General features: G+C 34.5%; 1 protein-coding gene across 1 annotated transcript in view; it reads right to left on the reverse strand.

Annotated features, from left to right (window-relative positions):
• Positions 1 to 804: 804 nt before the first annotated feature.
• The window catches only part of LOC121322258 (sodium channel protein type 2 subunit alpha-like), a 57,489-nt gene continuing 38,092 nt past the window's right edge, over positions 805 to 20,201 (reverse strand). The window contains exons 19-28 of the mRNA XM_041261949.1: positions 15,632 to 15,752; positions 12,123 to 12,277; positions 11,291 to 11,464; positions 9,522 to 9,644; positions 7,609 to 7,881; positions 6,351 to 6,404; positions 5,529 to 5,666; positions 4,751 to 4,855; positions 3,617 to 3,887; positions 805 to 3,440 (exon numbers count right to left, since the gene is read on the reverse strand). Coding sequence (XP_041117883.1) covers positions 2,251 to 3,440; positions 3,617 to 3,887; positions 4,751 to 4,855; positions 5,529 to 5,666; positions 6,351 to 6,404; positions 7,609 to 7,881; positions 9,522 to 9,644; positions 11,291 to 11,464; positions 12,123 to 12,277; positions 15,632 to 15,752 — 2,604 coding nt within the window. The 3' untranslated portion in view covers positions 805 to 2,250. The remainder of the gene's footprint in view (positions 3,441 to 3,616; positions 3,888 to 4,750; positions 4,856 to 5,528; positions 5,667 to 6,350; positions 6,405 to 7,608; positions 7,882 to 9,521; positions 9,645 to 11,290; positions 11,465 to 12,122; positions 12,278 to 15,631; positions 15,753 to 20,201) is intronic.

Consider the following 20,201-nt stretch of genomic DNA (forward strand, 5'->3'; position numbering starts at 1 on the left):
TACATTTAAGTGGAGCAAGCTTTTCAATGGAGCAGCAACCTATCCACTGTGTAAAACAAAACATAATTGTTGACCAAAATAATGTGGCTATAACCATACATTTTCTTATAGATTTCAATACACGTAATGGCTCTTTGAGGTTTAACGATTTTATTAAATATAACCCATTAGACATTATTAAGCAAACATACCTTACTTGGACTAATACAGAAAAAAGAGATGCTACATTAAACATATAATTTGTGTTAATGTTATATGTTAACTCTGGTGAATGCCTACTGAATAACAAATTGCTAACAGACGTACCTGAGGGAAAAAAACTAAAACTGTAGCGTTTATTCTTTTGACTTTTTATACTGTATTTTACCATGAGTAATAGCATTGTCCCACATGCAGTTCACTAATACACCACACGTCGATAAGCTTTAGTAAAAGAAGGAGTCTACTGAATGCTGGCTTGTGCACAAAAAACACAAAAAAGTTACCTTGTGTTCTTGTAAACTAAAAGCAGTGGTGGACCCAGATTCCATGTACAATAGCTCTTAGTGCAGAATGAATATGTTTATGATAAAAAATAAATTCATAAATACATTTCAATATTAAAAGTACATGTAAACACGTGATGCAAAAGACTATGGCCAGAGCAGCCCTGTTGACAGGCCATGTTGTAGTTTCATACAGTAGGCTACGTATCTAGTGTCCCTGTTTCAAGATACAAGGGCATTGTGATTCCAGTTTACACAAAACAAAACTATATATAAAAAATATATATATATATATATAAATATATATATATATAATATATTAAAAAAATAATTAAATTACCATTTTCATTTATTCAGGGAAGTTCTTGAATGAAAAAAAGTGCTATGGATCTAAAGTAACACAGGTGGCTGTGGTGTTGACCTGAAGCCCATTTTATTAGCATATTTTATGTACAAAAATGCTAAAAAATAAAATAAAATGAATATCTTACAGTATTTATATTCACGTCTAGTAAAATCTAACCACTTATTTTAACCAGTTTAAGCAGTTTGCAGAGTGTTCTGTACAGTATGGCTATACAGAAGACAATATCCATTTTAAACATAAAAAACCTAAAACGAAACATTCCTTCTTTTAAAAAAAGAACAGAAACGCAGCAAACTGATGCTTAATGGTATGGAGGAATGAGGTCAATTTGTTTCACTTCACCACTGACATGGCTTCCCAAAATGAAAGACTCCTCAGCCGGGGACGGAATAGACAATATTAACATGCATCAGTGACAGCTTCCAAACTGTGTATGATATAGAATACGGCATGACCCTGTCAAAAGCTTGCAATCTACATATAGTGGTACATATTTAATGCAGCAACCACTGTGCCAAGAATCTCATTTGCTCAAATATGCACCACGGAGTAAAATAACTATTTACACACACTGGGATTTCATGGCCATATAAAATGTGAACCTTACTGATAGCTAGAGATGGCTTAATAAGACTCATGTCTTATTCTTATGCTTCATAACCCATTTCCTCTGAGCTTTTTTTAAAGGTACATATAGACACCTGGATTTACCGCAACATCGTAAATACACACCTCAAAAAGCTGGGAGCCACTGAAACACTGAAGTGGATAAAAATATACTTTTTTTTGGTGACTTCATGCATGATTTATGGAAACAGCATGCTTCCGTGCAAGATATTTGTTGGGTTTGTTTGTTTTTGTTTGTTTGTTTGTTTGTTTGTTTGTGGTCCTCTTACCATTAAAGCAGTACATAAGCCCATTCTGTTAACATAAAGCCCATTTACAAAAATTCTCATACTGTGTAATAAACAGCATACGACTTAAAAACAATGAACTCGACAACAAAGATTGTGTTAAAAAAAATATGGCAGTTGGAATGCAAGACACTGGGTGTTAATAGTAGTCCTACTAAAGTGTTTTAGGTTTAAACTACACTTAAGAAAAACATTTTCTGGTCCCTTTTTTTTGAGTAGCCATGTTGACTCTTTAGTAGCATCAGCTGTGTAGCAAAAACAGTAACACCCTCATCCAGAGAATGGACTCCTCAGTTGGAGTCACAGTGTTCTGACGAGGATTTGAAATATTAGTAAGCACTTTGAAAGATTAGTTAGCACTGTCAGTTTGGCATAGATCTCCACACAAACAAGGAGTCCCGTCGACACTTACAAATCACCTTCACAGGCTGTAAACAATTTTGTCATATAAATGGAATTTTGAGCTTGCATTTTGTTTTCCTTTTTACTTTGTATACTCCCTGAACTGTTTGCCCCTGTCATCCTTCTCTGCTTTGTCTCTCTCATATTTGTCTGGTTTGGTCACACTGTCATAGGAAGGTGGGGAAGCCGTGGAAGGCGTTACATCTGTTTTTTCTGTGGTTGAGTTGTCATTAAATTTATCAATCACCATCATTTTTTCTCTCTCAAGAAGGTTTTCGCCTGCTTTGATATTTGCTTTGAACAAATAAGAGGCTTTTTTAACTGTTCGTCTGATTAGGTAGCATCTGAAGGCTCTCTGAATGACAATGGCAGACATGTGTTCCTGCTTGCGACGTAGAGTTGTAGTTATTGGTTCATAAGAGACCTTGGATGGATTTGATGCCATGAAGCGTTCTTCCATTTGCCCGCGGAGAGCATCCATTTCTCCACCCTCCCCCAACACACGTTTTGTGAAAGCAAACAATATGTCAAGACAATGAATTCGCTCCCCACTAACCATGGGAAGGTCCATGGCAATGAGCTGGATTTTATTTGGCTTTGGTACACGAAGCGGAGGCTCCAAAGCATCAGCAAAATTGGACAGTTTAGCATATTCCATAAACTGAGTCGCATCAGGGTCAAACTTCTCCCAGACTTCATAGAACATTTCAAAATCATCTTCACTTAGTGGTTCTGCACTCTCCTCAGTAGCGACGCTAAAGTTTTCCAGAATAATGGCAATGTACATGTTTATCACAATTAGAAAAGATATAATAACGTAGCTGACAAAGAAGAGAATCCCCACAGATGGGTTTCCACAATTTCCTTTTATAGAACTGCCTGGATGATCTATCTCGCTGTCACAGTCTGGCTGCCCTCTGTTAAGAATGGGAGCCAGCAAACCATCCCAACCAGCAGATGTTGTAATTTGAAACAAGCAGATCATACTGTTGCCAAAGGTTTCAAAATTGAACATGTCATCTATACCAGATTCCTTTTTGACATAGGCAAAATTTGACATGCCAAAAATGGCATAGATAAACATAACTAAAAAGAGCAGTAGACCAATGTTGAACAAGGCAGGAAGTGACATCATCAAGGCAAAGAGAAGTGTGCGGATTCCTTTAGCACCCTTAATAAGTCGAAGGATGCGGCCAATTCTGGCAAGTCGAATAACTCTGAACAAGGTTGGCGAAACAAAGTATTTTTCAATTATTTCTGCAAGAAACATGCCTGTAGAAAATGAAAATAAAATATAAGTGTAACTGTCAGAAAAAAAACTGCCAGAGTACCAGATTCATAAAGACTTGATACATACAATACATAGATACAAATTTAAATAACCTGCGTTTATCAAGGATGTGGTTCCTAAATTAACGACTACTAAACATTAAAAAATGTCATCTTACCAACTATGGAGAGAATCACCACCACAAAGTCGAAAATGTTCCAGCCGATGGTAAAGTAATAGTGTCGGAGTGAAATCATCTTCAGAACACATTCACCAGTGAAAAGTATAATGAAGACTAAATTAACCCTGGAAAGATTATTTTGCATTTGTTCAGTCTGGTCATCTGTTTCCACCATCATGGTAATCATATTAAGGCAGATGAGAATCATAATGGTAATATCGAAGACTTGTTTTGTAACAAAATCAAATACGAGTCCTTGGAACTTGTTCTGGAAGAGAAGTATACAATACAGACATGGAAAAATGATTGCCGACATCACGGTATATATATATATATATATATATATATATATATATATATATATATATATATATATATATATATATATTAATCTTATCTTATAAAAACTAAAGAAAGAAATAATAATAGAGGACTTTTAAAAAAAATAGAATATTTCTACTCTCTTGTTTAAGGGGTTTAATAATAGGAAAATATTACATTGCTGCATAGGTTATAATACAAAGAAATTAAATGAAGACTAAATGAGGATAAAAGTATTGTGTAGAATAAAAGGAGCTCTTGAATCTAAAAAATCAGCAAGTGAAATACATTTTTTTTTTAACTTATGAGAAATACATAAATCTCAGCTGTCCAAGGTCAACCATAAAAAAGATTATCACAGTGAAAAACAAGGATGCATTATGACAAAACAAAATTCAGGTCCCCTCAAAACTGTTCAGCCTGCACTCAAGATTCCAAAATAACTTAGGCTACCCAGGATAACCACGCATGAACATGATCTCAATTGTTGAAAGAGACCTGGCTTAATTCACAGTACGTAATTAAGACTTATTGCATAGCCATGGATGAATGAGTTCCAATATATAAGTGATAAGTTCTCGTTTAGTGACACTGCAAGGATTGCAGGAGATTAAATATAAAATTCAATAGTCTGTAGCCTAGGAGCATCTATTAAACAGTGTTAGAAAGCACTCACTGTTTCTTGTCACAATGGCAAAAAATAAAGAAAAAATGTTACCCTTGTGCAAGATTAAACACCTCAAAACCTGGCAAGCAACAACAGCTATAGAATGTAAATCATCAGTTTTCCTCAATAAATATTCTCCTTACCGTTGGTCTAGGAATTGGCTTTTGTGGTTTCTTTGAGCCAAGCTTCTTCATGGCATTGTAGTATTTTTTTTGTTCCTCTGTCATGAAAATATCCTGACCCCCAAAGTAATGGACCAAAAAAAAAAAAGTCATAACCATGTACATGCTAACAACAGGTGACTACAGCTAAGGAAAAACTTAAACTAAGCTAAGTAGACTGAAATATCCCCAAGGACAGGTTTAGTGACAGTAACTTTTTTTTTTTTGGTTGTTTTTTTTGTTCTACCAATAGCCTTATATAGACAGTCATGCAGAAAATGCTGCTGGCTTAAAGAACTGAGACTGCCGAGTTGGATACCTGTTAATGCAAATTACTGTGTGAAGCAACATACCCCCCCAGTCAACTCAACATCAAGCAGTTATGAAAAAAGTCATGCTGCTGCTGTCTGGAAATGAAATGCCAAGCCCTCCTGAGGGAATTAAAAGCCTATTGCACCCCCACCACCATGCGTCAGTTCTACTACCTGGGTTCTCGTTAAGTCTACTTTGAGCTAGAAATAATACAGACGCAGGCAATACCAAATGAATTCAAACAGCTGTATGCAAATTGTAACTTCACTGTGTAACAATCTTTCAGTTTTTCACTATTCTCGATATTTCAAAATCCAGACAGCAAAATAACAAAGGAGCACTGTTATAATTTTCATTTTTATTTATTTATTTATTTATTTATTTATTTATTTATTTATAATTCCCCCACCTTCATCTACTTTTGCTGGGGTAATAGTGAAATACTTATCTTTTTCTTCTGTTGATTGAAGTTGTCAATGATGACACCAATGAAAAGGTTTAATGTGAAGAAGGATCCAAAGATTATAAATATAACAAAGTACAGGTACATATACAGATTAACTTCGTAATCAGGCTGTTCCTCCAACTGAAAAAGTAAACATCAGTTAACAGTGTACTGATCATTTGTGGCATGCTTGTACATTTTAACACTATTTAACTCTGTCAAGCTACAACAATAAATGAATGCATCTTTATAAAGATACATGATCTATTTCTCAATTCAATATAGCAGAAATAAAAATTAACTTCTTCAGTTCAGTTGGCCACTGATAAATTTAATAGTGTACTTCTGAAAATATTATTTACCACACTATTTCAACCTTTAAATCAAAGTCCCAAACTGGTAATACATGACAAGCATTATCTATAATTGCTTACTGCAGGTACATGTAGTCATTTAAACCAAGATAAAAAGTGTGGGAGTTTTGTTGTGTCAACTAATATTCATAGCTACATTTCAGCTCATATGGAAAGATAATACATGTTCTACATATATTTAAATATATAGATATGAATAATACATTTCCAAGTTATATAGTATATGTAAAATGTAGGTACAATGTATATATAGTGTACATATGTATTATAAATGTAAGTCGCCCTGGGTAAGGGCATCTGCTAATAATATATAATAATAATAATAATAATAATAATAATAATAATAATATAATAATAATAATAATAATAATATTTTAAATGCATGAACCACATAGTCCATATATTAAAAATATATCTATTTTCCATATGGAGTTGACAAGCAAAAACGTACATTACGTGAATCCACAGCTGCATACATAATGTCCATCCACCCTTTGAATGTGGCCTGTAAATATATAATAACAGTGGAAACAGATTTCAGACACTCAGGGATGCAGTACAGTATACAATATTCCCTGACACAATGAATTCAGGCACAACAACCTCTGGAAATTAAAGAAGATAAATCATAGATTACACTGTTCGTTTGTTTGTTTTCTCCCTTTTATATCTCCTGTCATCCACAGCATTTCATATTTATTCGAAATGCAGATTAGATCATTCTGAATGTTGTCATTTTCTACTTCAAACACACACATTCATAGACTACAATATACTCCACATAAACTTGTAACAAAGATGACAAGGCCATGTTCGGACATCCAGAAGTGTGAATCTACTCTTTGTTTAGGCCTTTATGCAAACTATGAACTTTTTTTGATACGCTGTATTTCAGACTGCAGGAACAATGAGACCCTGGGATTAGCGATTAATCATCAATAATAAATACAAATACATAAACAAGATTTGCTACCATCCACCCTGTCTAATAGCCCAAGTGTATGCCTCATATCTCAAATAAACATCTGTAGAGATAACTCTAAAAGCTTCATTAAGTGATTTACATAAGGCACGCTCATAAGGCTTTGGGCATTTTTCAGCTTTATGAATGCATTATTTTAGGAAGATTAAATGAATTCCTAGGACTTGAATTCATGCTGAGTTACTTCATAGTGAATAAGCACGCCTTTACAATGCCTATATTTTGTTCAGTAGCAAAAGCTTATGAGGTTACTGCATTGTGTTACTAGAGTACCCACCACCAACCCTTTAACAACAATGCTGATATAAATGTTTAAATGGAAATGAGAATAAAAATCACTGAACCTGCACCCTAACATTAATGTAACCTTCCCTGCCCCTGACATTAGTATGGTGTAAAGAGGTACCTTTATGGGAAAGACTACAGAGAAATCAAATTATCTTTGAAACAGTACCTTCAACAGTAGCCTACTGTACAGCTATGGCCAAAAGTTTTGCATCATCCTGTAGAATGAACCAATTTAGCTTCATAAAGTCAAATGAAACCTGCTGACTAATGCTACATTAACATGTTGAATTACATACCGCTTCTATTTAACTTGATGTTAAATAAAAGATCTAAATTATGTTCCTCAAATTTTTATTTTTTGTGCTTATGTCTTAATACTAAAATTCTTCAGGATGCAAAGCCTTTGGCCTCAGCTTTACTCACAGGAATCCAGTCTTACCACTTGCAGTAGAGCAAGGTAACCGGCCCCCACATTGTCAAAGTTGATTTTCACGTTCTTCCAGCGGGCACTCTGGCTGAGCATTAGGCATTCACTCTTGTTGTAAACAACACTAATCGGGAAGCGCTCTCCATCCGTGGTGTTAACACAGTGATAGTACTTCCCAGCAAACAAATTCACACCCATTATACTAAAAATGAGCCAGAATATAAGACAGACCAGGAGCACATTCATGATGGATGGAATTGCTCCAAGAAGAGCATTGACGACCACCTAGATCAAAGCAAAACGAGCAATTAGGGAAAACAGTAATATTATGTTTAACAACATTTATTACTCTATTTGGGATTGTTAATTATGTAAATAAACAGGAAAAGACAGACAAACGCAATAAACAGCTCATACAAATGTGAATATAATCCAGGACATGCTAGTTCTGGAAAACTACAAGGAAAACAAAGGGGCTGCTAGTTCAAGGAAGTCATAAAATGATAATGATGGCATTTGAAAAAACAAAAAGAAAGAAAAACCTTGTAGTAGCACGATGAAGTCACAAAATCTGTTTACTGTAAACGAAAAAAAAATTATAATAATAAAGAAAATACGTTAAATGCAACCAGCAAGCCACATACAAATGCAATACAATATAAAACAACACCTGAGATCAAAATCAAATGAAGAGTTTAGCCATGCAGATGAGAAAAAAAAAAAAAAAAAGATTTACAATCGCAGAAGTAAACATTATTTAACATTTCCGACAGTGAGACTGCAGTATAATTAAAGTTTAATTAAACAAGCACTTATTTAATGACCTTCAACAAGTTACTGCATTTCAAACTCAAACATTAAACTGTTAATGTAGTAGTTTGGTTGACTGACGCTTCAACTAGGTAACACTTTTCTGAAATATTATTCGAGGCACAACATTAAAGATCCCCCCATTGCCACTTTACAGCAGTGACATCACTCTTTATCATCAGATATCTAGTACTATGTTTTTATTTGTTTCTGTGTGAGTTTAATAATGCACAACTTCCCATCTCAATTATACAAAAATGACCGATATTTTTTTTTTTCATGACCTATAATTTTGTTATCAAGAGAAAACCATTCCAATGAAATATTGCACCCGGAAAGTAGTCCAGGGGTGTCATACTCCAGTCCTTGAGGGCCGTAGGGTCTTTTGGTTTCCATTCCAACTTAAGCTCTCAATGAGGTTAATTGATCTAATTATTTGTTCAATTGGACATATTTAATATTTTTCACAGTCTTGTACAGTTGATGGTTTTAAAAATGCACTTGATACACTACCTATGAAAAACATTTTGAGGCCTGAAGAGAAGTGTTAAATGTGTCCAGTTAATCAAATAATTAAACGAATTAAGTAACTGAGAGCTCGGGTGGAACGGAAGCCAGAAGACACTGCGGCCCTCCAGAAACTGAGTCTGACACCCCTGCAGTAGCCACATTATGCAATTATTATTTCTAACTCTTTAGAAAAAGTGCTAGCGTATTCTTGAGGGGGTCATCACAGATCATTCACTACCTGACAGATTCAACTATAACCAGAAAGGGACATGAAGCTCTTCTGTATCCCTTTTCATTAACCCTAAAAGGACATTCTATATGGAGCATCTCACAATAGCAAATGAATGGCATTAGTGGGGGAAGGGAGATTATTGAGAAGACAGTGTCTCCTTGATTGCTCACTTGTTTGATGTGAATGCCAATCTGAAATAATAACAGATACATGTAATTGGCAAATTGTAAACAACAATCAAAAATACCAATCTAATATGAATTGATATTTAAGAGCAGAATATGCAAGGACTATATTGCTTTACATGCAAGGACTCCCACTCATATGCATGCAGTAGTTCTGGTTCTTATTTCTTTCTTTCTTTTCATCTTACCCTCATCCCTTCAAACCGTGACAGGGCCCTTAAAGGTCTCAATGCTCGCAGCGTCCTAAGAGACTTAATGGCACCCAGTTCTGAGTAGCCCAAGGCATTGGCTGTTAAGCTGATTAAAGACACCTACATAAAAACAAAAGCAATGATTCTGAAAAGTCTCCTTTTGAGTGTACAGCCGAAATACAGATTCTTCTCAACATGCTGGAGGAACATTCTCCTCCAGGGATTCTTATCAAGATTTTAAAGGAATATTAGTTGTGGAAAACATGAAGATTGTCCAAAAAACAAGGGAAGCATAAGTGGCTTACAACTAACAAAGAAGAGTGAATATGTATTATTTGTCCGACTAGGTGCTGGCCATATCACATCTTGATATGACTCCTAGAGGCCTCAGCTCTCTCTTGAGACCTGACAGCAGCCAGCTGATCATATTCCAGTGCCACAGCCAGTAAGGACATGATAAAAAATCTACCAGAATCAATGGGATTGTCAAAGGCGTTCGTTTACTATTGCTTGCTTTGTAATGAAATACATTCAACAACAGCATCCATCGGCAGTCTTTCAAAGTGGACTGTGAATTATTATAAAGACTGCACGGCAGTATGCCATGGGTTATGAGTGCAATACGACAATATATGGCACTGAAAAAGTCATCCAAGGAAATATGTTAATAACCTGAATAATGAATTTCACGTGGAACAGTTTAGTTTTATATTCTGTTATTGTGAAAAAATGTCAACAAATATTAGACTACTTCAAGCTATCAGAATTTCAGTTTCAAATCATACACTTGCCTTACACAATTTTATTAAATAGCTGAAGGTGGATTAAAACCAGGAATATTTTTAAGTACAGATTGAATGCAAGCTTTTTTTAAGTGTTATACTATACTGTACTATAATATACTATACTATACTATACTATACTATACTATTATTATTTTTATTATTAAATCCTGCCCTGCTGTATTTACAATAATATAATTCATGGGAATTAGGTATTCTTAAATTTTCTAGAGGGATTTTTTTAATGCCACTTTGGAGTGACACCTTCTTGTATCTAAAGTCAAAAGCAGCCTTCAAATTAATCCAGTATGAAAAGCAAAACGCCTCCGGCTGTAAAACATTAAACATTAGCTTATCTGAACATCTTAGATCAGCAACAACATTCGCAATACAATACACTATTGTGTTACTGAATATAATATTAATTTAAAATGATGCTGCATCAACAGTAATGTTAAATGTCAGTAAACATTATTCACAGACTTGATTGTGTAGATTAGAAACAAGCAACTTCAAATATGATGGACTAGTGCAGCATTAGTAAATTGTAAGATCAGTGTCTGTTGTTCAAGATACAATCCAATACTTTGTGAAGCTGCTGATACTGTAACCAATACAAGCCCATCATTGTAGCTAAAGCAATATGAGAATACACAATATTAAAGTGTTATGTATAATATCATGTAAACCAGTGCATTGTGAAATGCATTAAAAACAACAAAAAACAGTAATAAAACCACATATGTACATATTATATCATTATGCTACAGGACATCTGTATTATTATATCATTGTATGTAATCTATATGGCTCAGAGGCATTTAACACTAATGGATTAAGTAATACCACCAACGATTAACTGATATATTTGTGATGTCATGGAAACCACTGCATATAAACAGGACCACCTGGCCTCTGTAGGATACAGATGTATCATCTTACAGCACTGTGACATCGGCGTGGATTTAAAGTAAGAATACCTACATCAACAATGAGGAAGTCCAGCCAGCACCAGGCATTGGTAAAATACTTCACAAACCCATAGGCCACCCACTTCAGAAGCATTTCCAAAATGAAAATGTAGGTAAAGACTTTATCAGCATATTCCAGCATGATCTTGATGGTCTTCTTCTGCTCAATGTAAATATCTTCAAAGGCCTGCATGAAAACACTCTCTTAATTTTTCTTTTTTCATTCAATGTGATAAAACTTTAAAAGGATGATAGCAAACTTATTAACAGATGACATGTTCAGGATATTTTCTTAGTTATTATATAGTTATAACCACAGTTTAGCATCTTTAGTTGATAAAAGCATATCTGCTAAATAACATACCTTGTTTTTAGTGCACTTGCTTCAACTCGGCACGCCTTTTCAGTTATCAACAATGATGCCTGCAGTAATGTATTCTGATGTTTAAGTGTTACCGTTATAAACTATACTTCTGATCTGGATATGTTTTATGATATGATGCAATAGACACAGATTTTAAATGTATACTGTTATATATGTATGTTCAACTATTCCAGAAAAAAATTGCTTTCCGATTTTGATGCCCATAGGTGAAACATTGTTTATGTAAGCCTGCGCTTATCTACAGCCTTGAGTGTTTTCAGAGGCATTTCAGTAGGTTTCTGAGATGCTTTCTATTGAATAGTACTGACACAGTAGCTGTACAGATGCCTGCATCTAATAAGGGTATAACAGCTGAATTAAGGAATGAAAAACATGAAAATGGGACGTTACTTTAATATCTAATTACTTCCTAATAGAGAGGAGGTAGCACAATACTCCTTACAATAACAACTGCACTTACCAGCGCACCACTGCTGAGAAGGATCATAAAGATGATGAAAGTTTCAAACCAGTTGTGTTCGACAATCCGGAAACACGTTTTTCTCAGGTTCCACCACATTTTCCATTTGCCTTTCTCTATGTTCACCTGACAGCACTGAAACTTCCGTACACATCCTAAATGAATAAAACCCAAAGAAATAAATAACGTACATATATAGACAAAATGCATATTTTTGACAGATTGTGTTATTAAAAACACGCTATTTGCATTAATCATACTGTAACGTGCATTGTCACACCACCTGCTCTGACATGTTTTCAGGAAAAAAACAAAAACAAACAAACAAAAGAAATACATTTTAGAGAGAAATAGTCCTGACTTGGTAGCTATCTATGAAGCCTAGTGAGAGAAAACCACTTCCTAATCAAAACACTGATGCAAGCTTCCCAGTTTTTGCCTCAGTTGAACTGATTGCTGCACCCCCCTGGAGGCAAAGGTACCAGAAAATGGCTTCTTTGCAGACAGACACACACTGAATGGCTGACAGGATGCACAACTGTAGTGCAAAATCACTCAAAACTACACAAAAAAGGGAAAGCATAGAAGGTTATTTATTAAGAATTATTCATGCTTTAAGTGCTCTTTCTGTTCTATAAGCAGTGTGTTGGCCCATACATTCAAGACAACCATTTGACTGTTAATTCATCTGGTTTAATTAATTAACTATAATAATTTCACTGCACTTTTTGCATACATTATTATTGTTGCTAGTTGTAATCTGTTCAATTTAATTTTAAATTACCCTTTAATAAAGCGTACTGTGTGCTCATTGGAAAAAAACCAAACAACTAGAGTGCATGGCTTGGACTTGGAGTGGGAAATCACTGAATATACAGAAAATAACATTTCCCAATTTTCTTTCTCAAAGCTATCCATCGAAGTAAAACAATCTGCTTTTATCACATTAGCTCTTACTTAAACGTATCAAAGTATTAGTATAATTTAAAAAGCAGATTACAGTAATACCCTGAATTAGGATACTAATAACATCCTTGAAATGCAATAGGCAGGAAAAATAGGATAACAGTAATTGATGTGCAGTTTACAGGACCCACTGAGAGCTCATATGAAGTTATATTCCCACTTAACGAAACAACCGATTTTGTATTATTGTTCTCTGATAAAAACAACTTTAATCTATATAATTATCTCCAAGAAAGTATTGGTTTATGATCAATTAATCATAACTTGCCAATATGTTTGTTGTTTTCAAGCTGGGTTTTTTTTTGTCAGTAATTTTAGCCAATGAGTGCCAATATAATGTTTAAAGCTTTCAATACCAGTATGACTCAGCTGGACTTCAGAACCACAGCACAGTGACAACTTTTGGTCCTTGTGGCAGGGTACCACTGCCCCTGTGCATATTTTATATTTTATATGGTGTGTTATTGTATGTATTTATGTATGTATATATGTACTGGTGCATGGGGTATAGTGTGAGCACGGTGATTTAAAATGTATATTTGTATTTGGGCATGGATAATGCACAATTAGTTCACATGCAGACTGTGCCAGGGCCACATTAAATGATTAGCAATTGAGTCCCGACACAGCTGTATATAAATCTGAATCATTCATGCGGGGTGAGAGAGAGAGAGAGAGAGAGAGAGAGAGAGAGAGAGAGAGAGAGAGAGAGAGAGAGAGAGAAAGAACTAAAACTAAAAGTAAAACAATTGCTATTTGTGCTGACATAGCTCAGCAAGATACTTGATTGTTTAGTGTTCGCCGTGTTTTTTTGGTTTGTCTAATTCTGGCTCTTGTGCTGTTTTGTTTGTTCAGTGTTTAGTTTTATGTTCAAACCTTTTATTTGTTTATTTAATAAATCTGCTCAGCAGCGCCTTCACTCACCATACTGTGTCTCTGCACTTCCTGGACTGACGTCACCTACAAGCTATCCTGTTCACAGTCCTACTTGCATGTATTTGTAATCAATAAAGTACATATTGAACAATTCTGTATATCTACAGTTACAAAAAACGTGACTTAATACAGATTGAACAGCATTGGGATGCCTTGACTTCTCAGAACTTCTTAACCCTTTGGCTTCTGAATGCCTGCTGGCCCCCTGCCTAAAAAAAAACACCTATTTTTTGCTGTTTAATATGTATCAAGTTACTTTTTAAAAAGGCCCTTTGCTCTTATTTCCCTGTATGGCCCCAGAACCCCCAGTCAGATACTATGTGCCCCCCACTGTATCTTCTAATATAGCTAATCACTGTTGCTTTGAGACATTCTGGCTCTGTACTCTTCTGTCTTAAGATCATCTTCAGCTGAGGCAGATACTAATCAGTAATCCCCATTGGGTAGTACTGTGGGGGTACCTATTTTTGTGAAGAAATTAGCCAAAATTACTTCATTCATTATGTATTTATTTATTTATTTATTTTTTATCTTCATTAAACAGTACAAAGGCCAAAATAATTTAATAGCAAACCCCACTTCTCATTTTGTTCATTTTGAAGAAAATCAGCATTCAAATATCACACAGGGAAAACAGTGATTTGCCTAGTTGGGTACTGCACTGGTGTTAAGGGCATGCTTCAGAAGGTCATTAATTTGCATCTGGACTCCACCCACTAGGCTAAAATATGAATGCAGCCTGGAGATGTGGTCATGCAGATCTTGATTGTCCATTGGTCATGGGGTTTATTACTTAAATCCCAAGGTTAGGAAAAAAATCCTAACACAGATCCTGAACCGACACACAGACAGGAAAGGCAAAAGTGCCTGTAGTTACTTCAACCCCCTTCTCAGCGTGCATGTGAAGCCAAGCAAGGACAATACAAAAAACTGAAAGTGGAACATAGCAAGTCCCCAAAAGATATCTAGAGAAGTACAGTAAAACATACAGTACATATTACAAAGGAAGTCTGGATCTTTGTAAAACCCTGTGTAATACATGGCAGGATTTTATATATCCTTAGTTTTGAGAAGATTGATGTGGAAGCTGAACTAAAATTATGTATTTTTAATATTATAGGTATTGTAAAATTTAACAGGATTAGTAGGATATATCTGGATTCAAATGCACAGGGAATGGAATAATTACTTCCATATGAGCTGAATCTCTGAAGATAACCATTATGAGATCACACACTGCTAATATATTTACAAAATCCACTGATAGAAACCACTGATAGGAAGCAGGTCGAAATCAATTAAAAATATTTAATATTTTGCTTTTATCCTGTGCGATGCAGAATACTTAAACTTTCAATCATTTTAATAGACAGAGCTCACATTGTTCTGCATTTCAGAAAGCCAAGCCTCAGAATGAAAATAATAGCATTAGAAAGCAAACTATCCACGTGTTTAAATCCTGACAGACACACATAGTAAACTCAACCCCATATACTCGATCATCATCAATGAATGGTATTAGAGTAGAAGAACAAGGCCCTAACATGAAATGATGTGTTCCATGTTATGGCATGCAAAACGCCTCCAAATAATTTGTTTGCACCCACCTTCGGTGAAACAGGCTTCAGGCTCGAGGGCTTCCTCAGGTTCCACTTCTATTGGCTCTCCTTCTCCAAGTGGTTGGATGTCGACAGTACTTCCCTCAGAGGAGCTGAACTGATTTAGTTGCTGCAATAATAATGCTATTATATAGCCTTTACAACAGAATTGATGTGCAGTGACTACTGGGTAGGCATTCACATGTTACTAAATTCCTGGTTTATTTTGTTAAACAGTCAATGCAAGGCTACTTTCCTATAGGTAAGCTCATTGGGTTGGAATCCAGTTAGATGTTTCTTGTTGTAATCATAATTTCATGCTGAAACCATCAAAAGTACCTACAGAAAACAATGTTTCCAAAACAAACCTGAAACGATGTAGGTATCCTAGATATGTACAGTATGTAAACATAGGCTGTAGGTATGATTGATTTTACTCAAATGATTTCTTCACAAACTCTACGGCATGCAATATTAACAGCGTGGTTTTCATCCAAACCTGTGAGCGAACCTACAGAAAAGTGCATATAAGTATTTTCATGTCTATTGCAGATTAAACTGCATGGTGTGATGAAAAGATTGTATAAATTGACAGTCACAGAAGACTATCTTAATTTACCCCATAATTTACCAGTTCTACATTGACATGAAAACACATCATTCCATTCACTTGTTTGTAAGCAGTATCCAAGCTTCAGTCATTTTAAAAAGGGAGATTTTCACATTAGTTTAACAGCACCACTACTGTACACTGTCTGAGAAGCTAGGGTGTAGATTTTTTTTTTTTGTGTGTGTGAAACAGATTATATTGGTACCCATACTTGACATGATAACATGGAGGCTAAACAATTCATTTAAACTGGTTTAAAAAACAAACAAACAAACAAACAAAAAACAGGCAGCAATTTTAGTACGTATATATTGATTCTTAATTCCAATCTTCCGTCCTTAAACTTCTTTCTCAGTTGAAGTTTGTTTACTGTTCTGTGAGCCAAACAGAAATTGCATTTTAAGCTCTATTATTACTTAGAAAGCAAAATAGACTTTACAACATTTTACAAGAGACACCCATAGAAAAGACTACAATTAAACAACTACACCTGCACTATTTAAACAGAATAGTGTAGAATAGATTAATAATGTTTGATAAATCTCCATCTTTTTCCAATAAAAAACCTGGCAAGTATGTGTACCACTCTGTTATATTACAGTTTATTACATTTCAAAACTCTGGCTGTATCATATGCATGTACAGTATAATAGTATATCAGTAATGGCTGCTGTGATAACCAGCTAATGCAGAGCAGGGGATGGCGTAAGCATGCTATATAGGTGGGACTATATACATTTCTATATACATGTTCAATATACATTTCTTCTGATCTTAAATATCATTATAATCATCACCATCTCACCCTGAATTTATTCATTGTTCATTTGTTTAACATGAAAATAAAACATATTCTCAAGAATCCTGCAATATTTGAATCTGAAACTAGGTGAAACACACCGAAATACACCAAAATACACCAGGCCTTCAAATAATGACCTTGAGGCCTCAATAACAGTCAATTTAAAAAGACAAAGTGACCTAAGTGGGGTTCAAGACTTAAGAGCAGCTCTGCTCTTGTGATAAAACGAACACCAAAGTCTGTTATTATTATTATTATTATTATTATTATTATATTATTATTATTATTATTATTATTATTATTATTATTATTATCCCTGCTAATTTTACAGCTTGGATAATAATACACTTGAAGTCTATTGCAGGTTTCTGAAATGTGCAATGTTTAAATGGTTTGCATTCATCATTCCATTATTATGAGCAGCATTTATAGTTAAATGCTGTAGTAATGACAGGGCAATGAACCAGTCTACAAAAGCATTTTGACACACAAAGGCAAAATCCATGTATTTGTATCACTTTGCTTTGTCAAGCTTTAGGTGCCCATTGAATATTGAACAATCATGTTTGGGGGAAAAAAAAAATGTCATCCAACAGAATGAGGTTTTAAGTGAAACAGGTGGATCTGTTCAGTCAGCAGCTATTTTAATATTGCCAAGAAGCTAATGTTGAACTTAAAATGAAATAAAGAAAAACAGGGTGTCTAGAATCAGCGCTGCTGTGGAACTAAAACAAAAAAAGGGGTCTGTAACATGATCAGGCATATATAAAGAAAAATCAGCAATCCTTATTTGTTTTTCCTTATATGGCATTGGCAGTCATTGTATGTTAGTGTTATGTACAATAAATTGGTCTTACAAGTCTCTTCTCAATGCAAACCTGGAGAGCTTCTTGAAAACAGCTGCAATAATAACCAGATAGGTTAAGCTTGGTAAAATCCCATACTCAAATACCATTTATAAAACGTATTGGCAGATATCAAACAAATAACATAGAAACGGCACCCTCGAGAGAAGTGCCCTTCAGTACAAACGTTTGTTCAGCCATCCATCTGTACTCATAGTGATCTGAAGGCTCCATCACATCTACTGTGCTAATTGTACAGGGCAGACAGAACAGCAAGGAAGACAATCTGCCACCCACTAATTCCATGATCCCATTTTTCTAATCTTATTCATACAGGCCTTGAAGAAGCTGCCATTAATGACAGATGCATTCTTATCAGTACAAAGAACACAAAATACTGTGCATAGGTAAGTGCACAAGCAAACAAAATAATGTAAACAGAATTAAACTAATAAGAAACTGAACGACAATTCAACTGCTTAGTTGTTTATTGCTAGTTTGATCCGTTATTGTTTTATTCCATTCTTTTTACTTGCTTTAGTAGAGGTCCCAATAACAGTTAAAAACACTTTATGAAGAAGTATGTTTAAAAGGGAAGATTAATTGACAATTACTGTTTATTTTCAATGATTGTTTGAATAAATGGAACTGTAATATAACAGAACTGTAACCTTTAGTATATTGTTCACTGTTAATTCACAGCTATCCTGTTAACTTATAATTAGGGCTTCTGATTTTCAATGTTTTACCCCAAGTTTTCCACTGTCTTTTAAAAATCCAATTGATACCATCAACCATTCCTGTATCTCAATCACAACTGAGAAAGGTGCTAATAGTAAAATTGATTTGATTTACAGGTTCTTTTCGGTGAAACAACTAAGTTGGCTTTTAAATTGTAAGCCTTCCTTTTTCATTTAAAATCATAAGCGACAAATTTTTATTAAATCAAATACAGTCTCTAATAAAGTGTGTCCAGTATAAAACACTTTATTTTTCATTATACCTTTAATAAAGATAAGTCATTTATTAACATGTGGCAATCTCGTTTGCATGTTCTGCTTGTAAATGAATAAATTAAGGCTTGGCCGATTTAAAAGCCCATGTAATTGTTTCACAGAAAAGAAAAAAAGCCTGTACATTAAATTAATTTTACTATTAACGCATTTCTCAGTTGTTATTGAGATACAGTAGATGTCGTTTATTAACAACCTCTCGGTTCCCAGCAAAAAGTTGTCATTAACCGAAAGAAGCCAATAAGTGAAAAACTCAGATTTTCAAGTGTATTTATATGGAATAGCAATATATACTGTACTTGTACAACTATGACACTATAAATGTTGCAGTGTTAAAAAATGAACATGAGAAACACAAAATACCCAAACATAGATACTTCACACGTGTGTAAAACCAAAAAAAAAGGGTGTAGGCTTAAATAGTACTACACAACGATGTGCTACAATTATCCTTACAATAACAAAGCAAAATTAAAAAAATATGTGCTGTACTTATAAGAAATAAGAAATTGTCAAACGTTGTCTGCTTTTTACAATGTACCACCTCTCAATTTTGCGTGCAGCCTCGTAGCCAGTTTCAAAGCCAAGATTCTGCCTCAGTCCTCCAGAAATATGCAATTGTGAGTCAGTGTGTTATAAAAACTCCATGAAGTATGCGAATAAATTATGCAAGTGCACTCTGTAGCACTGGCAATAAGTAATAAAGTTGTCAGCAAGCGGTGTGCAGTTACTAATATCACAATTCCACTAACATTAAAGTCTATGGCATGGGATTGGTTCCTGGGAAAATATTGTTAATAACTGAAAGTTGCTAATAACTGTCATCAACTGTATATGAATGGCTTAACAGGTATCAGTTGAATTCTTAAAGGAGTGTATAAAAGTAAGGGTAAAACACAGAAAATCAGAAGCCCTATTTATAATATATTTTAAAAGTGATTCTAGGGATAATCTTTTATAATATTTACAATATCATACTTAACTGGATAGTTTTTAAACTCAAGTGAGTAATATCACAAAAAGCATTTCAAATATCTTCCATTAAGGTTCATTTTGTAAAGTTATTGCACAGGGAGCAATTTAAAAAAATAAAATAAAATAAAATAAAAATAATTTCATCTGCATTTTTCCTATTCTTTTCCAGTGGAATTTTGCAAAAACAAACAGACAAAACAACCAAACCAAAAATCTTGACAAGCTTCAAAATATTTCTCCTATACCTGACTGTTACTTCAGTTATTTTGATCTGAAAGAAAGATTGCTGTTGGCTAAACATCACGTTACTCCTCTTTGTCAGTTTATATCACTT

The sequence above is a fragment of the Polyodon spathula genome, chromosome 10, assembly GCF_017654505.1.
Source record: "Polyodon spathula isolate WHYD16114869_AA chromosome 10, ASM1765450v1, whole genome shotgun sequence".
In the NCBI taxonomy this organism is placed as follows: domain Eukaryota; kingdom Metazoa; phylum Chordata; class Actinopteri; order Acipenseriformes; family Polyodontidae; genus Polyodon; species Polyodon spathula.